We start from the raw sequence: 22,563 nt of genomic DNA on the forward strand, positions 1-22,563 counted from the left end.
TACAAATAAACCAGGACGCATCTACGGGTTTTGTAAACAAATTACATTCTCTTTAGGACATAAATAAGTTAAAGTAGTTTAGAGCCATTTAAGCAGAAACAAGGCAACATGCCAACAAACAAAGATAAACTCTGTATATGTAGATATATATATATATATATAATACATATATGTATACATATGTATATGTTTATACATATATGTATATATAGTTTTATATATTATATTTTAATAAATGCTATTTTTCATGGGTTCCTCTTTTCCAACAGGTGCAAATCTACTGTGCAAGTTGAGCCCTGCAACCTTGATACACTTTATTTAATGAAATAAATCTATACAGTTAGGTACATGCCACAGAAGAAACTCACAGACCAGTGAATTGGATAATCTTTCTTAAAATAGCAGTCCACGGCACTTCCCACCAAATCAAAATCATAGAGTTCAAATTAAATTTTCAACAATTTTAAATAAAAACCTGGGTAATGTACATTCATGCAGGAGGAATTATAATAGTTGAAGTCAACTGGCTTTTTAAAATATTATTATTACAGTCACTGTTTTGCCAGCAAAAAAAAGAGTCGTCAGTTTGAATCTAATACTGTTCAAGTTCCACCATAGCTGTGTCTCCTTAACATTGCCACCAAGAAAGAGAGGAAAAAACATAACTAAAAAATGGTTCAGAACACTTGTCCAGTCAGTAGCACAGGTGCCGTACACATGTTGTGTTGGCTTTGTTATGCCTGACATTGTAAAGTTTATAACTTTTTTTTCCCCATAATAAATCTTTTTTCCCCAAGAGATAAGGGCTAAAGGGATGTTTCCAAACTATGGAGGGGGCTTCCTGGACTGGAGGAGGCCGCCGATTTACTTGTGTCGGTGGTGAGGTTTATGCCACTGTCAATGGCATTGTTGTTCTTGTTGGGTGAGGAGGGCTGACTGGCCAAGTTCTTCCTGGCCTCGTCGTCGATGTCAGTCTCATCTATGAGTGGGATGTGGGGAGTGGAGTCTTCTATTCTAAACTCTGGGTGGGTCATGAAATTGTGAATGGAGGTTCTGGATTCTGGTTTTTCCAAGCCTTCGTATAGAGAGCTACGAAACGCATTCACAACACGGATCTGTATGGTGGGAGAAAAAAAATTAAAAGACAAAAAAAAGAGGATTAGTCACCAGGAAGTGATATAAGCATCCAACATGGAGGACCCACAGATTGTTGGAGAGAGAGGAGATAGTGGGTCAGAGGATGGGAATAAGCTTTGTAAGGGACCACAGTTCACAGTTCTGCGGTCAGATAGCTTGGGGAGGCATTCATAGCTCAATTATTCACGTGCACTGAAACACTGTGGGAACTGCAGTCTATCAACACAAATAGAGGAGAATAAAAACTCAAACATGTTAAAAAGAAAAACGTTTTCAAAAGCCACACAAGAAAACACAGGCGATGCTGTTAAGAACAGTATACGCTACAATCCAGTATGATGTATACCTAGAGACAAGCCACGTTAATAAAGGAAAATATACACATGCAAGTTGAAGTCTTGTGGTAAATTGTTCAGAGGAAGAGTGTCAGATCCAGGAGAAGTTTAAAGGGAGAGGTCAAAAGAAAAATCCACAAAGACTCCCGATACGAATGGACAGGCATGGGCAAGGAAGGGAAACACGATGGGTTCAACAAGGAGATGAAACAAAGAAGACTGATGCTCATAGGAAAATATGGTGTCACAAGACAATAAAGCAGACCAAAGGATCCAGTACTCAACCAAATGACACTGAACATGCAACTGAAGACAAGACTGTGTTGGTACACTGAAACGAATACAGGTACACAGACGGCTGAAGAAAAATAAGAGTTAAAACGTACACACACGCACACACAGACACACACAAGAATAGACGAGAACAGATGAAAACTCTGTTCTTTCAACAATTCCATGCATATCTGTGTAAACACTCAAGTATAGGCCCAGAAGTGCTTTTAAAAATATGCATTCCACTATTAAAACCAAAGGCTATTTGTTATTTGCTATTTGTATGAAAACCAAAGGCTATTGAATTATATTACTGTAAAACAAACCTTAGCTTCATAAACCCAATGCAATTCCATCTTCTTGTATTTCTAGAATCACTATACTTTATCACCGTTCTAGAAATCAAATCAATCCCCATGATAATTAAATGTCTTTAGAGACACTTCATTAGTCTCCTCATCTACTCGACTTTCTCATCTTTAATCCACAATTCGGCTGACATTCTATGTCTTCATATGATTGCTACTGTCTGTAATGCAATCGACAAGATGTCTAGTTCAGTGTGTAGGAGCTCTTGCTAATATGATTATGTCATTACAACTACATAGTTCAGTGTGTAAGAGCTCTTTCTAATATGATTAGGTCATTAAGGTAAAACATAGTCCACAAACAACTTGTTTTCTTCACAACATCATTGTTGTTCAAAATCATTAAATATGTATAACGCTATCTATAACAAAACTTGATTAGCAGTATGCCCTCTTTGAATCCTGGTACATACTTATTACTGTACCATAATCACAAACAAAACTATAATAGTGCATCAGCAAATGCTGGTGCAAACACCTAATGACTAGCATTTTTTTTTTTTTTTTCCAAACATTAAAATTCAAATATCAAAAAAATAAGGGATACTGTGCTACGGGACTTTTGTATAACAGAAAAAAAAATGACACTGCTCTGAATGAGCGATGGGAAAATTGACAAGATGGACCACATTAATGGGTGGCAGACTGCCCTGAGCAACATAAGGACTCCAGTGCAGACACGCATAAGTCCAAGACCAACAGCGTGAAGTCACCAGACGTAAAGCAGGTCTCTATGCACCACACATGCGGGTCTCTCTATACACCACATGGATGACATGTAAGACAGGACTATGAGTGGGAGAGACTCCACTCTCTTCGTACATCTTCTCCGCTGTATAAGGAAAGAGACAGATATATAGAAGACAAAAAACATCTGGCCCTGAAGTTAGCCTTACTAGGTGTCAACCCTTCTGTCACACATCAAGGGAGACACAACACAATCAGTGTTGGGTCTTCTTTGAGAGGCACGCTCTACACAATTCACTCAAACCCGTTGGCTTATACTTGAATGTTTACCCAGCCCAGTTGAATTGGTTTTCAAACAAAAAATAAATTAGTTTACATCAATTTCGATTTTTCAGACAATGGAGGGACTCACAACCTGAAATTCACTCCTTAGGACGTACCCCCTACTCCAGGGCTCCTAGCACTCTGAGAAGACAAACACATGGGACATTGAGACAATAGTACTCTCAAGAGCTGGCCACAGAAGATGAATTTAGAACAAACATGGGAATTGAAAGTGGAAAATACTGAAGAAGCAGGAAGCAAAGAAGAAAAGCAGACTCAAAGATGCCCCCATGAATGTGACTGTAATACTCAAAGTTATCCAGAAGGTTTAATTTGCAACGAGGTTTGGCTTTTAATTTTATCTGAAGGGTAATGACTATAAGGTCAAAAAAAATCTCAAAGGACTTACTAACGAGGACCTTAATATTATTTGTATTATCCATTTACAATGACATAAACCTATACATACATAGCCTCACTGGAATTATACATGCATACATATGAAGAACATATTTTGGGTACTTGGAACATCTACCTCTAGCTTTACCACTGTATTGCTTTAGCTGCTTTTGTTTGGGGAAGAATTGGTGTAGATCTGACAACCAGCTGGCAAAAAGTCATTGCTACTGTCAAAAGGGGCTGGAATGAACTAAACTAAAAAAAACAATGACCCGAGTAACTGAGTAGCAACCACCGAAATGACTGAAGTAAAGTTAAACCATTTTTAGTTAAAATTATTAATGACAGGCCTCAGTGCAATAGAATAATTGGTACACTGAAGGTATTGAAAATATGCGGCTGCAGTGAGCATTCAAAGCACTCTGCTTTGTTCTGCGTCATGTCCGATATAACACTGCCTCTATTGGACCTTTTCAAATTTTTGAGTTTTCTGTCCTTTAGTTATATAATATGTGTTATTGTTTATCATTGTTTTTTTTTTGTTTTGTTATTTAAGTATTCTTTGGTTTTCTTTTTTTAAAGATCACCTACAGAGATGTTCACCATGTGTACGGACTAATGCAACACATGCAACCAGTCTCATTTTAGAACCAGACTGTTGTGAGCATGAATGTGAAAATGTATAGAAAATGCTGATTTCCACAATTCAGATTAATCAGTCCATTAGTCTGTAAGATGGGAATTATGGGTCCTTTGTGGATCTTTACTGGCTAACTGAATCTGACTGAATTGTGCCATGCTAATATTTGCTTGCTTTAGTGGGTAGCATCTCTGCCCAGCATAGGGAGGAGTTTCACTCACGGCCAGCAGGAACTGCAGTGGTGCTGGTAGGAGAAGAAAGGGCATTGGACAGGGAGACATGACTAGGACTAGAAACATTGGTTACATCCTGATTCTGGCTGGTGGTGGAGGACTGCCGCCTCAGAGCACCCTGAAAGGAAGTCCCGCTCTTGAATGTGTTCACTACTTCGATCTGCAGGAGTGAGGAGACAGACAGACACACACACACTGAGTTGGGGCTCAGAGAGGGAGAATAGGGGGCCAATGGAAGATCATCTCTTTTGTTCAATATAGAGCGATGGCATACAGAAATGACACCAATATGACAATGTTGGTTGAAGAGAACAAACAGGACTTCACATGGACAAATTATGAATGGCCCATACAACACGCATGGCTGAAGGAAACAGAAGGTCAGATGGCAGACGAGCTTCTGTAACTCCCTACGAGGCTCTGTTGAACTCATCTGTGGATATCTCGTGAGTCTTGTAGTCACTGTAGGTGGACCCCATGGAGTGGAGTGGAAAGGCTTCGGTGGAGGCTTTCAGTGTACATTTTTCACCAAAATACAATACTATTGTAACAAATGTATCGATTTTTGCATGCACTGAAGACCATGCATTTTGTGGCAAGGATATATGTACCTATAAAAGCCATGTGCTATTAAAAACTAATGCATAATTTCAAAATGTTTAACCATTAATCTGCTAGTGATAATGAAACACCCTCAACCACTAAAGTTAGCCTAAAAACAAAAGCAGTATTGGCTCAGCACAGCTCCCTTACTTGTGTCTGGATGCGATTCAGTCCACGGAACCAGAGAATCTGTCCACGCCGCAGCTCCCTCTCTGCGTGGTCAATCTCCTCCTGGTCCTCGTGTTGGTCGTCCTCAGGCATCTCGTCCTTCCGGGTCAGCCGCCCTGCATCTCTCAGGAACCTCAGCTTAGCGTTAGGGATAGTGGAGATCACCTTCTCAAAGAGAGAAAGAGGAGTTAGATAGGGCAGATTTCGTGGACATGTATGATCACTAAATAAATGGTCGGTAAAAAATTTGACTGAGTACTTCAACAATGAGACTGTGCAGTGTTACAGTACAGGACTGTAAAGCTGTAGTGGTGTAGTGGTTGTAGTGGTGAAAAGCACGTGGTGGTTGTAGTGGTCTAGTGGTTGTAGAGGTGAAACGGATGTTGGTATTACCTGACCCCAGACCAGTTCTCCCAGCCCTAGAAAGACACACCACATCCACTTCTCCAAGTCCAGTGGGGAGCAGCTGAATGGCTTTCCTCCAAACTGCACTATCACAACCTACAGGAAAAACAATATACCCAACTTACTACAGTTTTACAACAACCACAACAGCTAACTGAGGTCCTACATACAGAAAAAAAAAGGGTGGCTCTCAGTGGCTTGGATTCATTAAACACTGTCCTGTATACAACATTTAGATGAAGACTGACAGAGTTGTTAAGGTAAGACCTGGCAGGGTTGTTTAGGTAAGACCTGGCTATCAACATTGTGTTCCAAGGGAACCAGAGAACATCTAATCACGTGTGAATCCCTTACCTGGATGGCAAAGGTTCCAAATACGATGGAGCAGAAGATAGGGTTCCTGAAGATGCCATCAAACACATTCCTCTCACCATGGATCTTACGGGCATTTATTTCATTGAAGAGTTGCATCATGACGAAGGTGTTGAAGATGATTGTGTAGTGTTCAGACGGAGGGGAGTGCAGTGGGGCATGGCGGCCACTGTCAATGTCAAAGATCTGTTCACCTGCGGCAGGCAGACAGCATTCATATGAAATGACTGGCAAGGCAGGAATTTGGCATTAAGCCACTAAGGTACAGACACTGTCACACTATGACACAGTAGTTTAGTATTTTGTAACATTTCCATGAATTGATCTACTCCCATTGGGTGAGCACTGGTACATACCCGCAAAGAGCAGAGTGAAGATAATGACGAGCTGATAGATCCCGTGGCCCAGGATGTTCTTGGTCATGGTGCTGGAGATGAGGGCCTTGTCCCTGCCATATGGCTTCCTCATAAGGAGAGACTCAGTGGGGGGCTCTGTAGCCAGGGCAAGGGAGGCAAATGTGTCCATGATCAGGTTCACCCACAGCATCTGTACAGCCTTCAGAGGAGAGTCCTGGGACGAGACAAACCAGAGCATTTAAATAAACAATTCTTATTATCTTTCACAGTTCTAGGCACAGCAAGTCTTCTTGCGCTGCTGTCAAATCTAAGTGAAAGGCTGGGTTTAAACCAGGCAAAAGATAAAAGGTACACCCATCTAGTTTATGCCTCATCAGAATAAGAGTATCTTCATCTCCGCAGCCATTGATGGATTATTATCTGATTACATTAAGGATTGTCCCACACTTTACCAGATGAAGAGGAACAAAATGTATGGTCAAAGATACTATACTTGAAACTATGAAATGCAACTACAGCACAAATGATCAGAAACGCTGTGGGGAATAACTCTACTAAGAAAATATAAATGAAGAGTAATAGTTTGTAGAGCAGCAGTTTAGTAGAGCAAGTATTTTTATACAAGGAGATAGCCATGGGAAAGGAAGGCCCCAGGCCTGATGGCCTGATTATTTAGTAGACCAGACCATCCACCCTACTTTTAAGGGGTTTTGCATGCAGCTATGTAATGCAACTACCAGTTCTTCCAATGCAATCTCAAATATTACACTCTGATGATTTTTAAGACACTTTCAAAGTCACTGCAACCTCTCCAGTCATGACGCACATAGCTAGTTTGACAGCTAGATATATGCACAAAGACAGGAGAAAGCTGTATTGCTGTTGTCTTTATTGTGTTGGATGGTTGCTTGTCTAGAAATAGGTGGTGTGGAGAAGGGATGGGGGGGGGGGCGGGAGGAGGAGGGCATCCTTTTTTTGTATCCCTGCAAATCTATGATCTCCTCAAACAAATTGGGTGGGGCAGCGGGGTGGAAAGTTCACAACTATGCATTTTCATTTGTGATGTCTGTACTACCTGTTTGTTGAAAAAACTAAAATCAATAATACAATGTTCAAAAAAAGGAGGAACAGGATGGAAAGAGAGAACTGGCAAACAGAACAAAAGAGAAAGAATGATACAAAAGCGAACTAGCCATGAATGAAAGAATGAAAGTCAGAGGACGATGAAGACAAGAGGGAGAGGGAGTGATCCACACCTGTGTGATGCACGCCCCTGTGAAGGCCACAATCACCGCCACCACATTGACAGTCAGCTGGAACTGCAAGAACTTGGAGATGCTGTCATAGACATTGCGCCCCCACATCACTGCCTTCACAATGCTGCTGAAGTTGTCATCCGTCAGGATGATGTCTGAGGCCTCCTTGGCCACATCCGTTCCAGCGATGCCCTGTTACAGAGAGATAAGGTGTATCAGTTCCACTCGGTCCATACATTTTGGGAATTAATTTATAGATAGACAAAAGGACAGAGCTGAACATACATGGATGAGATAAAAAGGTCAAATGAAGAACAGCTACAGTGAAATTACATCACTTTGATTAGCAGATATGTGATATACAGTATACAACAGAAGCGAGTCCATTGCAATACCACTTAAATGTCAAATGATGCAAAATTGTATCACCTGAATTAGTAGTAATTGCACTACTTCTAAGTTGAACAGTAGGGTATTTCCTCTTATATACTACTATTTATTATGCTACTACTGTTTATTACTTTACTGTATTACAAATACAGGTAGGATACAAGTAGGAACTCAATCCAACAGTTAGTCTACCTTTCATTACTGAGATTAAAATATTTTATTTTATTCAATTCTTTGTATGTCCACCTTTATGTTTAATGATAGACTCAATCCCCCTTAACATGTAGGATACCGGTATTAGACACATTTCTGGAGAGATTTTTCAGCTTATCCGCTGATTTTGCTCTACCTTTCTCTTTAAAATACCCCACTTGGCCAGGCCATGTTTTCACTTTTTTTCTTTAGAAACTCTTGTGTAATTTTGGCAGTTTGATTTGGATCATTATCATGATGGAATATTCCTCTTCTGCCAAGCTTCGGGAGACTGGGAGCCAACTTGCCAGCCAGTATTTTGGTTTATCCACAGGCGTTCGTGATGCCATCTATAAATGTCATCTCTCCAACACCTTTTGCAGTCATGCAGCCCCATATCATCATACTCCAAAACGTGCTTGACCCCATCTGAGCTGAACAATTTTGTCTTGGTCTGACCAAAGAATGTGCTCCAAATATTTATCAGGCTTCTTTACATGTTCTTTAGCAAGTTTAATCTTGCAGTTTTGTGACAAGTTTTTTTGTTTGGACGCTGTCCATTGAGGTTGACATTATGCAGTGTCCTTTTGCACTGCCAGTTTTTATTGATATACCCCTGTGCCAAGTCTGAAGCACTTGCCCATCTAATGTTCAGAGCTAAACTGTTCGAGTAGTGTGCTGTTCGTGGCGTCATGTTAGGAGGACGGCCCCTGTGGCTAGGATTGGTGGCTCGTTCTATACTTCCTCATAACTGCTGCAACTGTGTTTAAACAGATTTGTAGTTGGTCAAGATCTTCCTGTATCCTTTTTTCGCTTTTGAAGTATAACAATAAGTCAATTAAATTTAGTTTCAGTCATCACAGGTGTTCTGACTTGTGTGTCAGTCATCAGAGGTGTATTCACATTTGTTGCATTGTGTTTCTACTTTGAGGCCTGTACTGTCAATAGCGTATAGTATTCTAAATATTCCTTTCTAAAGAGGAAATACTCTACTTGTCAACATTGAAATAATACAATTATTAAGAGGAGATTCCATTTTGAATCATTAGACATTTCATTTATATTGCACAGGGGTGTGCTTACGTCTGTAGTATACTGTATGTGCCTTCTATCAGACACACCTTTTAAAACTGTAAAGAGAGAACGTTTTTGAAAGCTTCGTCTTTATCTTCTTCTACTTGTGACTGATGGTAAAACCACTAGAATACAGGCAGCAACAAAAACAAGAGAAACTTATACATCCGACCTCCCAATGATCTCTGGGAATAGATGAATAGCAGAGGTCATTCAAGAGAGATGATGGGAAAATATCTCATTAAAACAACAGCCTCATTTACTACAGACATACACTAGAGGGCAGTCTTATTCTTCTGTTATTTTGGTCATAGATAGTTGTTGGTCATGGCTTTTATTTGTGTGTGTGTGTGTGAAGGAGAGAAAGAGAGAAACTACTGTTTGCAAATGTAGTGGCTGAGAAGGAGGACGAAATGACATTTACATTTAGTCATTTTAGCAGACACTTTTATCCAAAGCAACTTACAAGGATGTATACACATTTTACATTTTAACACTGATGGCACACTGCACATCAGGAGCAATTGGGGGTTCAGTGTCTTGCTCAAGGACGGTTCGACAGGGAATAGAACTAGCAACCTTCTGATTACTGAATTACTTCTCTACCTCCTGTACCACTGTCGCCCCCTGTCGACATCTTCAGAGTTTACACCTTCCCTCACAGAGATCAATAGCTGACATGGCACATGGAACCCCTTTAATGGAACTGAGAATAAAGTAGCACTCCGGTGCATCCCTCACCATAGCAAAGCCCACGTCCGCCTTCTTAAGAGCAGGCCCATCATTGGTCCCATCACCTGTTACTGCGACAACCTGCCTCTGTCCGATTGTGCTGTCAATGATTCCTAAAAGAGAAAAGGGAGGAGGGAATTGTTCATACTGCATGATTTTACATAGTACAGATTATCACTAGCAGCACAGATGGTTTACACTAATAGTTTAGTATAAGCACATAGTATGCTCTTTGTATGTAACGTTATATGACAGGAGCTGTAACTAATTAGATGTACCAGTTATTACTAAACTATATATCAGAAATATGAGCCATTTCAATTGTGTGTCAGAAAATTACAACTTACTGATCCTAAGACAGTTACAATTGTACGTAGAATAGCCTGTTCCTGCTCTAACTGATTCTGTAGTAGGGATTTTCTTGTATCGTTCAGCTGTGTGTTATAGGTAGCAGTTTTAAATAGACTGGTTGACTCATCCATTGTCGATCAAACCCACACCGTCCTGCTCCATTATATAAACCCAGGGATGTCTTCCTGCGCCATTATATAAGCCCATGGAGGTTGTGTATTAGAAACAGAAGGACTGGCACAAACCTTTGACCAGTGTGTGTTTGTCAGTGGGGGAGGACCTGGCCAGCACTCGCAGTTTGGGCCACACCTTATCAATGCGTTCCTGCTCCACCTGCAGCGCGCGCACACACACACACACACACACACACACACACACACACACACACACACACACACACACACACACACACACACACACACACACACACACACACACACACACACACACACACACACACACACACACACACACACAAGTACTCAAATGTAAAAAGGGTTTATATTCAATATACAGAGGTAACAAGCATTGTGAAAAAAGACTGAATTTAAATGGTTCACTAGTGGCCGAAACTAACATGCAAGACCATAGTTCTGGTCATTGTAAGTGATTTGGTGTCTCGTTCAAGGACACTGTCAAATAGTCAGGAAGAGCCGAACTTGAGCCTGATACCCTCTGATTCTTCTTGTAGATTCTGTTGTAGTATCTCTACATAAACCCACATACACACACACACATACATACACACACATCCACACACAGGTCCCTAATTTCATTGACGGGCAGTGAGCAAAGCAAGGGGCAATGAGCAGAGTCTGCAACACATGAATTTAAGCTCATTTAATAACTTGGCCAAATCGTCTTGCTAATTTAATACCATAAGCAAGATCTTAAGTGCAAACATGGATGGGTCAGAGTCACACACGACAGACTTTGCTCGTTCCCGTTCAATTCATTTGGGGCCCACAGACTCATACACACATGGTGCCTAATGAGGCAAGGAACTCTTATTCACTGAGAAATGCACTATGTTACCTCTCCCTTCTCGTTGCGGATCCTCCTGTTGAACTCCTTTCCATCAATGCAGAGGAAGTCCTCTCCAGGGTGGATAATTCCACACTTGATTGCAATGGCGCGAGCTGTGTTGATGTTGTCACCAGTGACCATACGCACAGTGATCCCTGCACGCTGGCACCTCAGGATGGCATCAGGCACCTGTGGGGGTCAAAAGATGCCTGTGATGAGCAGCAACAACTAAGGGTTCAAAAGGGTGAAGGACAGGTCAGTATGAGCGTTTATATTTTGTTTGCTCTTAAAAAACACCCTGCTGTTTCAGCTCAGGGGAAAGCAGAGCAGATCAGCAGCACTACATGGGTCCATCAACTACTCAATAAACCCAAATAACCATCACAACATCAACTCCACACAACATACAACAGCCTTCACATGTGCAGCCTGTTGGACATACAACAGGTCATGCACAGAACATTTGTTCCTCTCATAAGCTATCGTCAAGCATCCAGGCATCTGTAACACTGCTGATAACTTCAGCAAAACCGTGGCTAAAGCTCTGTACCCGGTTTCACCAATGTGTTTGAAACAACAATATGTCTGATTACATATGGTATAGAACAACAGCATATCTACTATATTGAAATAGGAAAAAGAGCAGACATTAGTTAGCCACTGATGGTATCTCATTGGGAAGATGTCAGGGGCATTCCCAAGGATTTGTTCAGCATAATGGCTGTCTAGCCCACTTAACTTACTGGACACGGGCCAAGGGAGGAACAGCCTCATCAATAATAGACTATGGCAGGGGAAGGTGACTTTGTAACTGTAGACTTTAAACTCAGAGATGCATTTGTTTACACATACTCATGTTCCCGCCTTTAGTATCTTATCTGGATACGGGGGGGCAGAGGATTGCTTCACACTTAGGACACAGGCAGGTTGAGATAAGGACAGATAATGACCCATTAGTTAAGTTAAAAAACCCAAGGACCACACATGAATTTGTCTTTTCAACTGTAAATCTAAAAACGTAAAAAACGTTATTCTCTGAGTCTACCAAACAAAGAGTTTCTGTGGATTTCTAGATGACAGTCCAAACAAGACCAATTCACAGACAATCACAATGAGCAATAAGTATAAAACTGTAGCCTGTCATCACCATCCCATTAAGGTCTGTTTTGGCATCCTCAGTTGAACTGTGTTAGCAATGTAACTCATGAGCACCAATCAAAACTGCACTGAAAGACATTTGATCAGTCAACTGGCTAATTGGAAAACTGGGATGACAACATTTAAAGGCTAATCAGACAAAATTAAAGGCCATTTTTTGCAAACCTCTTTGACAATAGCGATGGATATATTTGAATTTGATTAGACAGAGGTTGTGTCATCACCACCAGTAATGTGCTGCCTGGCCAAAATCTACCAGACCAAGTGATCACTCTTTTCACATGCTTATATTGATAGTAAATATTTGTAAAAATATTTCCCATATTGATTTGGTCATCCTGAGAAGATCCTCTAAAGCTGACAATTACAGTCAGAACAGAGGATATACGTATGCATGGAGATTGAGATAAAGGTAGAGAGAGAGAGAGGGAGAGAGAGAGAGAGAGAGAAAGAGAAAATGAGTGGGAATAGGAGGCAGAGTGAGAGCACCAGAGAGTGAAGGAGAGCAAGAGGTAAAAAGTGGAGAGATAAAAGAAGGTGGTTGAATAATGCAGTGGTAGGGTTGTTTTTTTCGCGTTCTATGTGATCTCTGAGGTGTTGTGATCTTAGGAAACAGTGTTGAAGGACCTAACAGATATATTACATTTAAAATGTAAAATGCCATGTCAAATTTCACCAACTTAAAAAGTTCACAAAGATATGTTGAATGACAGTCTACACAAAGCATGTCAACCAAAGGCTCTTTCTTCAATAGATGAAATTGAAACCCTAACCCTTACATACAGTAAGACTTGAGCTTGCCTTGGTTTAATCTTGGTTTAACCTCCTTTTATAGCTATTACCTTGAATTAATAATCAATAGAATCTACCACATCATCAACCTGTTCAGTAGGTCTCTCACAACTTCTTTTTTGAAAGAGCGGCATATGCATGTATTTCACCACCACTAATCCATACATTATTGTTCCATATAACAAGTCAGCTGTACACAGCAATGTGACAACTGATTTGTAGGAGAGGCATGACTAACTAACCATGGCTTACCTCAGGCCGAACAGGATCTTCAATGCCAACTACGCAGATTGCTGTCAGGTCGCTCAGAATGTTGTTCTCATCCTCCCAGTTTGGTTCAGGATCAGCAGGGAAGTCACGGAACGCCACACAGATGGTCCTTAGCCCATCACAGGCCATGGGCTCAATCACCTTCTTCACCATTTCATCCCGATCCCGAGGTCGGAACACCCGAGCCTCTCCAACATCACTCATGATACGAGAGCACCTGCAAGAGATTCAAGATTCCAAATCAGGACTAGATTATTAGGACTGATCCTTTTCATGAACTAAACATTCTCTTCAAGAGAGCATAATTGCCAAAAAACACAGATTAAAGAGGGTCAAATCACAAAATTCGGAGAGTGCAGTTTTCAGCTCCAAGGGGTAGTTGAACATAAATCCCTGGTAAAACTATTTGTTTACTGGCATGCAACCTCAAATGTTACAATCTGAAGTCACTTACTTCTTGAGCACAATCTCAGATGCCCCCTTGCTGTACATGCGGAAGCTGCCATCTGGGAGCTTGATCACAGTGCTCATGGACTTTCTGACAGAGTTGAATGTGTACACTTTGTAAAGCTTCTCCTCAGGGATCTGGTTACGAACAGTTTGGTAGTCTCGTTTGAGTTCCAGGATCAAGCCCAACAATCCACATTCAGTTTTGTTGCCAACTTGTTTGGGGAGACCACCTTCCTTGTCAGGGGGCTGGGGAGACATAGACAGGAATCCTATCATTAAGAGAGATCAGTGACAGTAGAACAAAATTGCTTCATGGACCAGAACAGAGATCTCCTGGATTTCAAAAGTTGCACTTGTCGACACTAATCCATGTCCATGAAAAGCTGAAACACCAACAATACATACAGAGGGTGTCATTAAGCAGCATGGTTAGATTAGCGCTACTTGGGCACATATCATTCTGCATTTGTGACCCTGGTAAACCTGCTGATCTGGCACCGCATATTATTGCTATACACATGCCTGTACTTTCAGTTACTCTCTTAGCTAAAGTGAGTTGATGTACAGGTGAGTATTTCAGGAGATTGAAAGTGCTTTTCTCAGAGCCATTTCAGTGGGTACGGGAAAACTCTGGTTGCCATAGCAATGATAGCTGAGGTGCTGTTAGGCAAAGTGACAAGGAGATGACTTCTGCTCTCCAAAACTAGATTTATTCCACACTCACCATCTCTCTCACACAAATGTATTCCAGGCCTTACTCTGTACATGCTGTAAACCCACAATTATGAGTACCGTTTGCTGACCAAAGCTAAAACATTTTTTTTACGGTTGCTAGTTTTAATATGCCCGTTTTTGATGGTTTTGATACAAAAAGGAACACATCTGTAAATCACACTAGTCTCTGAGGCTATTCACTATGCAGTAGTGTGTCTGGGGACAAAATCTCATGAACTGCTTTTACAGCACAATATCTACAAATATATCACAAAAAATAGTTAATGGCTAGCTAGCTATTATCAATGCCAGCTGCATTGGTTGGTGATCGCAACGCAAATCAGTTGACTGTTATTTACACTGATACATCTTACATCTATTCATTAGTCTTTTATTTACCATCTTTCTATTACTACTTCTCATTTGCTACTGCTACTAATACTGTCAAACCTTATCAACTAGAGAATGCATCAGAAGGTTATTGTAGATAAATTGTCAATCTGCTGATTAATAGCAATCTACTTTAAATTTATATCCAACCCAATTCATATAGATATCAGAATAACCTCCACTTATTCATCAACCAGCTGTCTTTCTTTCTGCATGGCTCAAAGCTGCTCCAAACACCCACAGTCATCTCTAGCTCAACGCTAACTAATATTCTTGAATGTACACCAGGCATCGTGAACATAGTGAACTTTATTTCAAGAAGTATGAAGGATATTTTTGCTCACTGATTTATCAAAACATGATGCATTTCCTATCTGGTTCTAGTCATTTTCCTGTTTCTCTCCTTGCATGGCATTGATGGACAGGCAGAGAGTTTTACCCAGAATGGAACCATAATGGCATAGCTAATTGCACTGCCTCTGATTGCACATGAACTTGTGTTTTTTACAGCAGTGGTCCTTACTGAAGTAAGCATGATGTTGCTGTCATCTGTCCCTCGCTCAATGTCATTTGACCAGGAAGAGGAAAGTCACTCTGGGCTTATCTGTATTCAGCAGTTCCTGCTTTCATTCTATGTTCTGTCTTTTATTAGTCATTAAATTGGCCAGGATCAAAAGGTGACCTTCACTGTGACAGCCATGAATTGTGAGTCCTGTTTGCATGTCAGTCTGTTGAAAAGGGCATTTCACTTGAGGGGACGATGCCATCTAATCTTGAGCATTTCAGACAGACAAATAGACTTGTAAAACAAATGTTTTTCAATTTCCTGGAAAGAAAAATGTACACCCGCAATCTCTCAGAATGTATAAGAACTGTCACATTTGTGAGGGTCGGGCATATATGTACTCTCAAAATAGCATTCAAATGATCCTATAATGGTATGAATTGCCAGAAGGGGGGATAAATTACTTCAGTGCTAGTGAAATGAGCCCATAGAGTTTCGTTTCAGGGGAGTATGCTGTTATGCAGGGTAATTTGCGCACACGCACACACGCACACGCACACACACACACACACACACACACACACACACACACACACACACACACACAAACACTCTCTCACACACAAACGCACACACCATCAGGCACACTCACATCCACACAAGTGCTTGCACACAAATACAAACCTTAACTTGCAGAGGGTTTATGGAGGAGATGAGGCAGCGCAGATGATTACAACAAAGCTACCTCAAGCAGAGCTTTTTCACTGAAATGAATAATGAAGCCACCTTCAAGCAACCATGGTTACTGATGCCTAGGCTTAAGAATCAGCTCACAATAATTGACCATCACTGATAACAAGAGCACACAAGTTAGCAACGAGAGCAAACCTACCAAAACAACCCAAATTAGGTGGTGACATTTTATAAGAGATGGTGTTGTTTGAGATAGACCCAGTAGAGGGTCGCGTTTCTTAGCAATGACAAGCAAATGGACAGGAAATTAATTGTGTCCATAAATCCCCTTCAGCACGTCTTCAGCATTGATAAGCATTTTCCCTGGTCACATTTTCAAGGCAGGAAAAAGTCACACAGGGTCATTTTCGGAGGACCCAACCAAGGTCCTGTTTGACGTGGTACTCGGCTGCCTGGGGAGAGGAGCTGGCATAGGTGGCATAGGGTAACAGCTGCCCTCTCCCTGGTCAGCGGGCGCCGCTGCGATCCTCGGCATATGGCGCACAGAGAGCTGGCAGCGCTGCTTCCTCTTTAGAACGCTTTTCACACTAGCAGCTCTGCCACTCCCGCCACCCACCCCCCCAAACCACACCACAGGCCTCCACTCCCAGCATCCCCTGCACGGCAGGGTCCTGAAATCCCCTCCTGCGTCCTCAATAAGGTCGTTTTCATTTTTACCTCTTTGATTTCAGCTCATTAAAGACAGAATCTGACTGAGCCTGCTTAAAGGATGAGAGGTGAGCCACTCACTGTTAGGTGCCCAAATGGCGTTCACAAAAGAGGGGGAACCCAGAGCTTGCGAAGAGGATCTTGGCAGCTGCAGGATTCACATGGTGATGGGAGCTGGTCACCATGCACTGTTGCCCACAGTGATTCAGAGCTAGTCAATATGACACTCATTTCAAGTAGTCCAGGGAGATATCTGGCATTGCTGTACCAGTGATAAAAACCCTGCAATAGCACACAGCATCACCAGACAGCAATTACCATTGAGAAATAAAGGGCCGGGAACAATTACCTCTGATGACTATACCCACAAATGTCTTTGTGGTTGAAATACTCAGTAAGATCATTAAAATTCTGAGGCTGTTATTTACAGAGTAATGCAAAGACTAAGTGTGTTTTCAATTTAAATGTTCAAGGGCAACAAAGTTTCTCAGTAAACTAATTTCTGAAAGCTCTTATAGTGTACAGACTGATGCGCTTTCGTGTGCTGAATTGAAAGGATGTTATTAGCATCATAATGCTTTGGGTGTGGGATTTGGTGGTGGTATTGTTGTGGATTAATGTGATTATGCCTTCCCTTTTGTGTCCTGTTATAGTATGAGTGCCTGTTATTATTTTCTAAGTGTGAATTTGATATTTGATGCCTTAGTTATCCCCACTTATGTTAGTGTATCGGTCTACTTCATGGTGTGTGCTATGTCTGTATGAGATTTCCCTTGTGTGTCACTGCATTGCTTGTCTGTTCAGTAGCCAATAAATAGTATTCCTGGGTTTGTGCGGTGTATGGGATATACGACCCTGCCATTCAGCCAAAAAACGATGTATCCACCTCGTGCCAACTCGTCACCCAACATATTTCATCATACCAGTCAGCCCATCATACTTCAGGCTTATACTGAAAAGCTACAATCTTTCACACAAGTTTTGCTTTCTATGTTATGGATTGCATCATAAAACACATACAAAGAAAAGCTATTTTACATGCACTATTTTACATGCACATTTCTTAACGTTCAAGGATTTTTTTTGGATAAAGTATTGGTTCTCCACAGCAAGTATGTTGTGGGGAGCATTTTCCTCATCAATTACTTAATTAACAGTAACCATTTATACACATTTGTTTAAGTTTACACCAAATCTGAGGCATACAACTTTAAATAAATATCCTTATAATAATTTTACTTTAATAAATGTACCTATTTTGTTGAGTAAGATTTGTTCTTCTATGTTTTCCACATAATTAACAAGCTGGTATGTTATTGACCAACTATCAAAGATTTAGGAGATACATATGATACAACATCAGCACCTGAGCTAGCTTTGGGACTGGGAACTTGAGAGGATGCACAGAAGCTTCCCCATGCCATACTACAGACAGCTAGGCATTACTGGGACAGGTGGATCCCAGAAACCCACCTATATTAAAAGATCTCATTTCAGCATGCCTGCCAAAGGTTTCATGTAATCTATCAACTATCCTGGTGACTAGCAAATAAGCTTACTGAAGATCCCACTGTGTAATACTAATACTGAGCTCTTACCGTTTAGTATGAAACATTACATACTGAAGGAATTGATGAAAAAAGGATATTCAATACAAAATAATCTATTAAACAATTCTGAGAAAATGTACTGAGCATTAAAAACACAGTTATGGGGGCACTGTAGCTCACACAGTAGCCTCGATCACATACGGGCTTGAAGCTCAAGGGGGTCACGGGTTCAAATCCGGCCCAATGCCATTTCTCCTGTCCACTCCCCACCTCTTCTCTCTCTCATTTCCTGTCCAACTCTGCACTGATCTATCCATTAAAGGCCAAAAACAAATCTTTAAAATAAAAAACACAGTTATTTTCCTCTCTCTCTATATATATACGTAAAGTCTCTCTCTATAAGTTCTTTTCCTCTCTCTCTCTCTCTGGTATTTTATAGAGAGGAGAAAATATTAGTGAAATGATTTACAGTACAAATGGAGCCACTAATCAGTTTGCACCAACTCAGATGACTCTCCGCTGTATATTTAATGAGAGCATGGTATGAGACGCATATACAGAACATAAAACTTTCCTGTCTTCAAAAAAGGAACAATATCGGTATTGGACATCTAGACCAATTAATACTAAAGAAAATTGCTAAGGTTAAGACAAAATACAACCTACTTAATGAACATTTTACAGTTGTTGCCAACTGTTGACAAAATGATATACCTTCATGAACTTCAGCCTTTTCATCTGATTCCCTCACACTTTGACACTCATAGCATATGAAGTACAGTAGATACGTGTGGTGGTGCAAAAAATAACGACCAAGAAAGTAATATCCCCAAGGATAAAATAAAGTCATCCTGAGTGTGGCCATTTATAAAGCCACAAAATCTCTGAAAGTCTTGTAAAAACTCAACATTGGAGAATATAATTTCCTCAACTAAATGTACTGAGCTCCCATTGCTTTACTTTGTCAACCACTGGGATGTACCTGGTTCACATTACCACTCCATCTGTCAATGTGCTGTAGATACATAGGTTTGCCTCCTTTCTACACATTCAGGGATTGTCTGAATGTGTCAATGTGCAAGGATCTGGGGACAGGGGAATAGTGGGGTCTAGTTTAAATGTTTGGCCTTTTACTGTTCAAAGAAAAGAAAAAAAACATACTCAAATAGTGACAAACTGTAGTCACGTTGGAGATATGTAACAACTGTTATCCTTACATGTTGAGCTGTCAAGGCTGACCCATATGTGATTTCATGTTCCCTTGGCTACTCGTTGTGACTAAAATGAAATTGACAATCCATTTGAAAAGAAAGCTTTAAAGTTGAGGGTAAGAAAAGTTAACTTGCTGAGCAAGTAGTGGGTCATGGAGTGAGTTACATAATGGAAGTATGACTGAGTGGGCTTAGTGGAGTTCCTTAAGAATGCATTAGGATGACTGAACAGACATCTGCTGCCTATAGTCTCCATTGCGGGAGAGACAGCAGCAGTGGTGTGGATATCAAAGCTATCTTTTGTATGGTGATCAAAGCTCACCAGGCGCCAGCCTACGGGAGACAGGTTATGTATGCACCCAAGGCCTCAAGAGTATTACTAAGAGGGACCTTGTGCTTGGAGATACCAAAGCCTTTCCTCACAGTAAAGAAAGAATGCTAGGACCAGCGTCCACTGTTAAAAAAGCAACCTCAGAAACGCCTGACTTGTGTCTCATTTCTCAGATTGAGTCTTCTTGCTTCAATACTTTCATGTAATACCTCTTTGTCTTGAGAACAAACATGAGATCTGTCACAGACATGTACAGAGTGGAATATAAACTACATTTTCTTGATTTCTTGACAACCCCTCTCTGCCTGGATAATGGATTTCCCAAGAAACCCATACAAGTTCTATGAAGATATTAATTAACATTTCGATAATAGTTCATTTCTGAAACATCTCTACAGGATAATTAGAGCTGAAAAGGCAAACCAGGCATGTCAAATTAGACTTGAAAGCAGGTACATTGATGAAATATATAGAAAACTATTTTTAACCCAGAGCAACACATTTTCTGAGCTGTGATGAGAATTAAAAGGCTTTCAAATTTACCACCAGTTACAAAAGCTGAAGGTTCTGACACTTGAAGTGCATGGGGTGCAGAAATAGCCTCGATCACAAAAAAGCACTAGCTTTATAGCAAGACGGATTTCTGTTTCCTTGGAACCAGGAAATTCAGTTACTATTACATGAAGTGCATACTGTAGCAACTCACTGGAGTTGCCTGGTAATCTAACGCAGTCAATTTGAAGGAAATTTGAACTTATGGTTTAACTATAAACCATTCATGTTCCATAATTTTAAGAATCTCAGCTCTTTCATGTTCTTGTGAACAATGTCTATCAACATCAATTCCACACCTCGATTCTTTCCACATTGTAATATGTGTTGCTCTTTTCACTGAATTGCAACATGCTGATAAATATATCTTATTTTGATTGCTCAAACAAATGTATTTTATACACTTCAAAATAACTGCATTTCTCTGAGGGTGCTTGGCTCAATATCCACAGACCATCCACGTTAAAGTCTACACAGAAACAGACTACAAGGATTAGTGTGATGAAACAACCATTGATCTGTGTTAAAAGAGCCATTTTAGATGAGACTCCCCTCCGCTGATGGGATGTGCCGGTCCAACTCACCAAGCAGATGGCAAGGACATCACAATTCAGATGAGCACCATTTCAGCAGAGAAGACTGGGGAATGTAGGACACCTCCCAAGTTGCTTTTCAGATTTGGGCACCTTCTAAGCAACTCGGATGACCCAAGATTACTTCTATTTTAAATGGTTCATGCTTAAGGGGCCTTTTCTAATTTAGAATACATACATATTGATTTTGTAACGTGATTCTGAACTGAGACAGACTTTAATTAATGCACAATGTAATTTACAATACATCAAGGGATGGTGGTCCAAATTAGCTCCTTCATTTTGGTACCACTGTGTTCATGCCCTGAGGTATTTAAGGAGGGTGTCTTTATTAAATGAGAATTAAGCTCTGCAGCCATCCAGCTGTGACCAGATTTAAGATAGGAGACCATGCCTTATTGCAGAGGCATGGCAAGTATCAAGGCAATGGGAAGAGATGGAAATAAAGGTCAATTGAATTACAGTACTCTGTGTGATATACTCTTCCTTCCGATAACTATATCTGTAGTTCCCCTTCCGTCACCCTAATTTGTAGAATCAGAGAGTATCTGTCTCTTGAAAGAGAAACTACACAAGAATTTAAGTCAGATTAACCTGCTTAATTTAGTCCACATCCTCCAAGCTTTCAACCTTGGCCTGATTTTTTTGAATAAAGGCACATCAAGATGATCCCTTTTCAACTCAATTCTGATATCATCCATATTTCATTTCAACCAATTGCTTGCCTATTAAAATGTCTTTGTATTGACCAGTAGAATTTGATCCGCTTGGCTATTTGGCTGTTAAGGAAACAAATCTCCCCCTTTCCGTGTAGATGACTATGGAGTCTGAGCTCAACCAAATTTGCCTTGAAACAGTAGGCTCAGTGTCTTACCAGAATCTTGGAGGTGTAAGCGCTGTTGATGGATATAGAATTGACAAGGGTGTCCAACGTTTTTGCATTGATGGCGCCGGGGTCTGGGATCTCTTTGTAATGGACATCTCCAACATAGCACTGCACCACAGTCATGCGATTGGTAGTAAGGGTGCCAGTCTTGTCGGAGCAGATGGCGGTAGCATTACCCATGGTTTCACAAGCATCCAAGTGCCGCACCAAGTTGTTGTCCTTCATCATTTTCTGTTAACACAGAGATACATTTAAATACTTTATGCTGTTACTGATTAATACTATCTTGCAAAGACAAAACGTTAGCCTACTGCTGTTGTAAAAATTAAATGCACTTGTGAAGAAGATATGATGAGACTTATCAAAGGCAAATTAGTTTTTGTATTCTTGTTTTTATATTTAAATGGTTAAACCCTTTAGTATGATTTAATCACCAGAT

At 40.6% G+C, this 22,563-nt stretch overlaps 1 protein-coding gene across 6 annotated transcripts in view; it reads right to left on the minus strand.

The window, feature by feature from the left end:
- Positions 1-300: 300 nt before the first annotated feature.
- The window catches only part of atp2b2 (ATPase plasma membrane Ca2+ transporting 2), an 86,382-nt gene continuing 64,119 nt past the window's right edge, over positions 301-22,563 (minus strand). For 3 of the 6 annotated variants that reach the window (XM_080846399.1, XM_080846397.1, XM_080846398.1), the window contains 12 exons: positions 22,113-22,355; positions 13,996-14,237; positions 13,524-13,758; positions 11,331-11,510; positions 10,541-10,628; positions 9,954-10,057; positions 7,557-7,748; positions 6,301-6,514; positions 5,927-6,138; positions 5,561-5,668; positions 5,150-5,332; positions 301-1,115 (listed from right to left, as the gene is read on the minus strand). In XM_080846399.1, the coding sequence (XP_080702525.1) occupies positions 807-1,115; positions 5,150-5,332; positions 5,561-5,668; positions 5,927-6,138; positions 6,301-6,514; positions 7,557-7,748; positions 9,954-10,057; positions 10,541-10,628; positions 11,331-11,510; positions 13,524-13,758; positions 13,996-14,237; positions 22,113-22,355 (2,310 nt within the window). In that variant the 3' untranslated portion in view covers positions 301-806. Of the gene's footprint in view, positions 1,116-3,212; positions 3,266-4,384; positions 4,557-5,149; positions 5,333-5,560; positions 5,669-5,926; positions 6,139-6,300; positions 6,515-7,556; positions 7,749-9,953; positions 10,058-10,540; positions 10,629-11,330; positions 11,511-13,523; positions 13,759-13,995; positions 14,238-22,112; positions 22,356-22,563 lie in introns of all 6 variants that reach the window. The other 3 variants (XM_080846400.1, XM_080846401.1, XM_080846402.1) reach the window with 3 other exon arrangements.

This window comes from Sprattus sprattus, assembly GCF_963457725.1.
Source record: "Sprattus sprattus genome assembly, chromosome: 10".
NCBI lineage: Eukaryota > Metazoa > Chordata > Actinopteri > Clupeiformes > Clupeidae > Sprattus > Sprattus sprattus.